Raw genomic sequence first — 7,539 nt, 5'->3', positions numbered from 1 at the left:
CACCATGAGTGGGATCCACTTATGAAACATCATCCTCTGAGAACCCTGTGGGCACAGTTCTCTGACATGGGGAAGAGGGGAGGCCCTCTGATTTGGGGGCAACTCCATGGCAACAATGGATTTTTCTCAGGGAGTGGTGAGAAGTGAGCAGAGGGGATGCAGGGAGGCCTGCTTGGGCTGCACCTCCCAACACCCTTTGCGGACACCCCTGCCACAGCCCACCTTAGTGGGACCCCTGTTGTCCTGACATCCCCTCCCTCCTCTCTTGTGCAGGTCCAAGCTGTCCCGGAGAAGGTCTGCCCAGATGAGGGTCTGAGTGATGAGGGCCGCAGACCCAGCCCACCCCACCCCTGCCCCGTCTGTCCAGATGGTGGATGCCCGTCAGAGGCCACCAAGTCCATGGCTTCCCACCTGGCCGGGCTGCAGCCACACAGACCCTGTGCTCACAGCTGATGCTTGTTCTTGTCTCTTAAGCTGCTCTGGGGAAGGGGGGTTGGGAAAATGCCGGGAGCCCCAGAGGAGGGTGGGGTGGGGGAGGGGCGCTGCCATTCTAATATTTTTTTAAGGATAGACAGACTTATAATTAATATATTGCTAGTTAGTGATCCTGAAACAGCCCCGAAGTTAACTACTATAAGACGTGTTGTATTTATAAGTATTTATTTCTGATGACTTTACTGACCTAGAGAATCCCATGGACCCTGGCCTTCTTCCCTCACACCCGTTTGTCCCCACATCTGTCCCCAGGACAGGGAGAGATAGGTGACCAGACCTCAGTGCATGGGGACACTGCCTCAGGCTGTGTGTCTGGGGAGGGTCTCCTGATGCTGGGACCAACAGTGACATGTTCTTCTAGTGGGAGGCAGCTGGTATATGACTGAAGGGTCATGAAACAGCTCCTCCTGGGCGTCTGCGGGTAGAGGTCGGGGGTCCTGGGAAGGGTCAGGTGGGAGGGGGCCAGCCAGGTGGCCAGTCCTCATGCTGCTGTGCCGAGCCCCCATCAGCCGCCACACAGATGGGGCTGGACAGAGAGGCAGAGCTGTAGGTGCGATGAACCAGGGCTCCAGGGGATGGCCAGAGTGACCAGTAGCTTGTGGTGCAGGTGAGGACCACACGGAGAGTTCTGAGTGCAGTGAGAAAACCCCACGGGGCATCAGGGTCTGCCTTTCTCAGAGACTGAAGGGGGCCCCCGTCCTGGGAGCACATGACGTGGGCCCCGCCCCAGCAGAGGACAGTGGGTGTCTGAGCAGGGAGGAGGGAGTTAAGATGAGTGGGTTCCTGAGGAATAGTCCCTGCAGGAGACGGGTATGGGGTGCAGGTCCGGCCACCCAGCTCGGGGCACAGGTCAGCCAGCCTGAAGCCCAGCCGTGGATGACCAGAGCCCTCCCAGCCCAGGATGCAGGTGTCTGAGGCCAGCCAACCTGCAGAGCACCTGCGCCTGGGGGGGTGGGGGGCGGAGGGAGGAGATTCCTGAGCTGGAACACCCGGGGCTGGGTCTGCTTCCTCCGTGAGATGCCCTTGGCTTCCTGAACTGCCCTGCAAGGACCCCTGACACACTGTGTTGTGTGTAAGACTGCTGGTTTACCTGCTGGGGACTCTACACCTGTGATGGGGGGCTGCTCGGGGGACCTCAGGACACTCGTGCCCCCTGGAGGGGCTGAGGAGAACCTAGTCTGGGAAAGGTAGACAGGGACAGCTGTCTCTTGGACAGTTCTTGCTGCAGAGTTTGATGCTGCCCAAGTGGTGGTTTGGGGAAGGTGCCCTTCCTGGGGTGGGGGGCACTCCTTCCTTTGAGGTCCAGGGGGTCAGTGGCCTGCTGGGAGTCCCAGGGGAAGGAGGCTCTGGATGCCAGACCAGGGGTCCAGATTCTGATGGTTCCTAAGATGTCAGCTGGTTACTCACAATCCCCTTCCCAGCCCTGGTCTCCTGCACTGACCGGGTTTCCTGCTGTAACACCCCCATGCCCCCTCCCCATTCAAGTTGTGTGAGGGTCCCTGAATGGCACTGTCCAGGAACAAAAAGGGTCGCAGGGCCCAGGAAGTTGGTCCCTCCCCTCAAGTCCCAGGCCTCCTCAGTCTTCTGTCCCACGCCCTTCCTCCTGCTGAGCCCCCAGTCTGTACATACGTGACCACCTGGCCCACCCTCTCCGTCTCCCTGTGTGTTAGGCTGTGGTCTGTCCTGTCTGTGTTTCTAGACTCTGTCCAGTAAGAAATAAACGGCTCTTACACAGCGCAGCCGTCCACCTGTCATGATTCCAGCACCAGAGGGGACAGCTGATGGTCTCAGACCCCCACCGCTCCACCTGGGGGGAACACCTTGTAGAAGGGCAGGAGGGTTGATCTTGGCTGTTCCCCGTGTGTGAAGTGGCCCCAGGTTTCCTCCCTGGGCATGATGATATGTCCCTTCTTGGCATTTAGGTGGCATTCAGGGACTGCCTCTCAGAACCCTGCCTAAGGCCACAGCGGGTCACCGGTCACCTTGGGCTCCAGGAACACATGCGGCAGCCTGGGACAAGCCCTTGGGTGCTGGGTGAGGGGATTCACTGGGGCCTCCAAAGCTGGGCTCAGCCCCAGGACCTGTGGGCCTCAGGACAGCCGCAGGGTTGGTGGGGACTGGGTGGGCACTTTAGGGACATTTGAGTTTATAATCCAGGTGGAGGTGCAACAGGTCAGGGCTCCTTGAGGCTCATACCCAGTACCCCCGAAACAGGTGTGGGCCCAGCCCCCAGACCCTGACACTTGGGGGTTTCAGAGGGCTGAGTCACTGGGCAGTAGCTGACCCCACGACTCAGGCCATGTCCCACTTCCCCCCAACCCCTGATCCCAGGAGAAGCCCAGCAGCCCACAGTCCCAGGAAAGGAAGGACGAGGGTGTTGAGGGGCTCTGGGACTCTGCATTTCCAGAAGGAGGAATGAGGGGGTTGGGGGGCTATGGGGCTCTATACTTCCAAGAAAGGAGAAATGAGGGGTTGGGGGGCTCCGCAGTCTGTTCAGTTGCTGAGGTCCAGGAGCAGGTTGGTGGTAGAAGGAACTGGCTTGTGGACTAGTCGGTGAGGTGGGACCCACAGCATGGCCACCTCAGTGCAGCCCAGTGAACAGGGCTCTGTCCCAGCCCCCACACCAAAGGCCAGGTCCAGGTTCAGCACAAGAGCCTGGGCCCATACTTGTCCTCTTCCAGAACCTTCTGGTGACACGCCCCTGATGGAGACCCCAAGAGGAAGATCCGTACAGTCAGAGAACAGAGGTCACTTTATTTCACTATTTTTAAAGTTACAGTATTCTACATGGAGTCTACGAGACCCTGCTGGAAGCTTCTCACGTCCTGCTCCTCATTCTCTTGACAGTAAGTGCACCTATGGGAAGACAAAAGCTGGATCCCATCAGCCAAAACCAGGCCAGGGGCAGACTGTGGAGCAGACCAGCAACTGCTCATATGCAAGTTCAGGCTGAAGCTGAAAGTATGAGAACAAGTCCACGAGAGTCAAGTTAGAGATCATCTCAAGAGCAGATTTGATGAATTAGACCCCAATGACCGAAGATCAGAAGAGTTGTGGAATGACATCAAGAACATCATTCAGCCAAAAGCAATTTATACACGTACGGCAATCCCAATCCAGACTCCAAGGACATTCTTCAAAGAGATGGAAAAGACAATTACAAACTTTATATGGAAAGGAAAGAGATCCAGGATAAGTAAAGCACTGCTTAAGAAGAAGAATAAGGTTGGAAACCTCTCATTCCCCAACTTCAAAATTTATTACATAGCTACAGTGGTCAAAACAGCTTGGTACTGGTACAGTGAAAGATACATTGATCAATGGAACAGAATCGAGAATCCAGAAATTAACACATCTACATACAGCTATGAGTCGGAACCGACTCATAGCGACCCCATGCACAGCAGAATGAAACAAGGTCCCATCCTGGGCCAATCTCACCACCGCTGCCATACTTGAGTCCATCAATGATGCCACCTGGCCAATCCATCTCGTTGGGGGTTTTCCCCTTTTTCTCTGACCCTCCACCTTACCCAGCATGACATCCTTCTCCAGCGACTGTTCTCTCCAGACAATGTGTCCAAAGTATGAGAGACGAAGCTTAGTCATCCTGGCCTCCGAGGAGCACTCTGGCTGCACTTCTTCCAAAACAGATCTATTGGTTCTTCTGGCAGTCCATGGCACTTTCAGTATTCTCCTCCAACCACAACTCAAAGGCATCAAGTAGATATATGCAAACCGATGTTCATAGCAGCACTATTTACAATAGCAGAAAGATGGAGACAGCCAAAGTGCTCATCAATTGAAGAATGGATAAACAGACTGTGATACATATACAAAATGGAATATTATGCTACCTTGAAGAGTAACAAGGAAGCTGTAAGCTACCACATAACATGGATAAACCTTGAGGACATTATGTTGAGTGAAATTAGTCAATCACAAAAGGAGAAATACTGCATAGGACCACTACTGTAAAAGACTAAGAAAAAGAGCCCATACTAAAGGGGAGGGGTCTTTGCTGGTTACCGGAATCTGGGGCGGGTGGGGTGAGGGGAGGGAGGGGAAGGTGGAGCACAGGATAGTTTGGGTGCTAGGGAGGGGGCAAACCCCCTTCCAAGACTAAGACTCAATGGGAATACATGAGCAGACATGCACTCTGATTGGTGACCATGTTGGTCACTGATAAAGGGAAGTGAGGGAAAAACAGCAATGAAGCTGCATTACAATGTTCAATAGACTCCTATTAACCCGGGGGGAGACCTGGTTGGCTAGCAGTGTGGCAAGACCTGGGGACTTCACTGTCCACTCTAGTCCTCAGTGACATAGCCTCAGGAAAGACAAGAAAGATTACACAAATTACAAAATGAAGAGTGGAAAAGGGAACAAACACACTACAGAAATCTACAGACACTAAATGAGCAATAAGGAAATATTACAAACAATGCTATGAAAATTTACATGGAACACTCTTCTCGGAAGATACAAACTACCCAAGTTCACTCAAGAATTAATAGATAGCCTGAGGAGTACTATACCTACTCAAGAAATTGAATTTGTAGTTAAAATTACAAAGAAAAATCCATGCCCAGATGGTTGCGCTGATGAATTACAGTGTACATGTAAAAACAGTTGAAGTGTCAAATGTCTTGTATATATATGTGTATATGTGTACATATTTATATATATGTATATGTGTATATGCAATATGCTGATGCGATATGCTGATGTGATATGCGATATGCTGATGATACAACCTTGCTTGCTGAAAGTGAAGAGGACTTGAAACATATACTTATGAAGATCACAGAGCACAGCCTTAGATATGGATTACATCTCAATGTTTAGAAAACAAAAATCCTCACCACTGGACCAATAAACAGCATTCTTATCAATGGAGAAGAGATTGAAGTTGTCAAGGACTTCATTCTTCTTGGATCAACTGTCAACACTCGCGGAAGCAGCGGTCAAGAGATCAAACAACGTATTGCACTGGGCAAATCTGCTGCACAGGAACTTTTTAAAGTGTTGAAGAGCAGAGATGTCAGCTTGAGGACTAAGGTGTGCCTGACCCAAGCCATGGTATTTTCAATAACCTCATATGGATGTGAAAGCTGGACAGTGAATAAGGAGGATCGTAGAAGAACTGATGCCTTTGAGTTGTGGTGTTGGAGGAGAATACTGAAAGTGCCATGGGCTGCCAAAAGAACCAATAGATCTGTTTTGGAAGAAGTGCAACCAGAGTGCTCCTTGGAGGCCAGGATGGCTAAGCTTCGTCTCTCATACTTTGGACACATTGTCCAGAGAGAACAGTCACTGGAGAAGGATGTCATGCTGGGTGAGGTGGAGGGTCAGAGAAAAAAAGGAAGACCCCCAATGAGATGGATCAGCCAGGTGGCATCATTGATGGACTCAAGTGTGGCAGCGGTAATGAGGTTGACCCAGGATCAGACATTGTTTCGTTCTGCTGTGCATGGGGTCGCTATAAGTCGGTTCCGACTCGATGGCACCTGACAATAACAATATGTGTATATATGTATATATATATTGCTACAATTTAAAGAAAGTTTTATTGAAGGAAAAGGAAGAATTCTGCCAGGATTAAGGAAGGAATAATATCTAGTTTATACAAACTTTTCCAGAAAATAGGGCAATACTTGTGAACTCACTTTATGAATGAGGTCGATATTACCCTGATACCCTAACCAAGCTAAGGCATTACAAGAAAATCAAACCACAAATCAATATCCTTCATCAACATAGACACTAATATCATCAATAGCATTTTACCAAATCAAATCCATTAATATGCAAAACAATAATACATGAGAATACAGTTTAGGTTCAATATTCAAAAATCAATGAATATAATTTATTATATTAACAAACAAATAAAAGAATAGCCACATAGGCATCTGCATAGATGCAGAAAAGGTACTTCACAGAATCCAGTCTTCATTCCTAATCAGAACTCAACAGAGAAGAAACCCACAGACATACACAATTAGATGCAAAAGGATAAATGCTTAACACGAGTTCCATATTCTTCTATGATAAAATATAAAAACAAAGATAATCTAACTATAGCTACCAGGGTTCCAGTTCAGACATGCATGGGTCTATTCCAAAGAAAATGTGATTCGGCATGTCTCTGCTCAATGGATACCGGCAGACAAGTTCTCTCAGTAATCCGCTTGTCCTGATGTTAGATGCCGCCATGTAAATTCAGACTCATAGTGACCCTGTGCACAATCAAACAAAACACCACCTGGTCCTGTTCCAGCCTCACAATTATTGTTACATTTGAGACCATTACCACTGCTACTGTGCCAATCCATTTCGTTTGGGGTCTTCCTCTTTTTCACGGACCCTCCATTGTACCAAGATTCGTCTCTCCTGACAACACGTCCAAAGTATAAGACATGAACTTTCAACATCTTGGCTTCAAAGAAGCATTCTGGCTGTGCTTCTTTAAAACAGATTTGCATTGCAATGAAATGAAATACGATAGGAGGAGCGCAAAATTGAGGTTCTCCCATGTAAACTATCACTCAATTCACAACATAAGCCTTTTTTTTTTTTTTTAAAGGTTTTATTGTGAACTGAGTGGTAGTTTACATGGGAGAACATTGGCTTTACACCATTGTTTCATTGCACTGATAACAATTTCCTCCGCACATCATCAGTCAACAGTATTTGCTTCCAATCTTTCTGTGTGTGTGTGTGTGTGTGTGTGTTTTTCAGAGGGAGGGATGTACACAAAAACTCTCAGGCATATACAATAATTTAAACAGCTAAAGGACACATTCTATAGGCTGCCTCCTGGCTGCCAGCTTAGTCCTTTCTTTTATGAATCTAGAGTCCTCAGCTGCTCCCTCTCTCCATGTCCCCATCTCTGCCTCCATCTCTGGTGTCGCTGCTTCTCTGGATAGGGTCCCACATTCCGCTTTTGCTCTTCTCTGTTCCTTGATGGTCTTAGGGTCCTCTGTTCCTGGACTGTAAGATTAACTACTCCCCCATTTTAGTTACAAAATATCTACCTTT

The 7,539-nt window shown here is 49.1% G+C and overlaps 1 protein-coding gene across 2 annotated transcripts in view; it reads left to right on the top strand.

Moving 5' to 3' along the window:
- KIF1A (kinesin family member 1A) overlaps positions 1-316 on the top strand; it is a 64,386-nt gene extending 64,070 nt beyond the window's left edge. For both annotated transcript variants that reach the window (XM_006875202.1, XM_006875201.1), the window contains one exon: positions 274-316. In XM_006875202.1, coding sequence (XP_006875264.1) covers positions 274-316 — 43 coding nt within the window. The remainder of the gene's footprint in view (positions 1-273) is intronic.
- The last annotated feature ends 7,223 nt before the right edge of the window (positions 317-7,539 follow it).

Source organism: Chrysochloris asiatica, unplaced genomic scaffold, assembly GCF_000296735.1.
Source record: "Chrysochloris asiatica unplaced genomic scaffold, ChrAsi1.0 scaffold00314, whole genome shotgun sequence".
NCBI classification, from domain to species: domain Eukaryota; kingdom Metazoa; phylum Chordata; class Mammalia; order Afrosoricida; family Chrysochloridae; genus Chrysochloris; species Chrysochloris asiatica.
The sequence above is the reverse complement of the archived record's forward strand: the minus strand, read 5'-3'. Positions and strand labels throughout refer to the sequence as shown.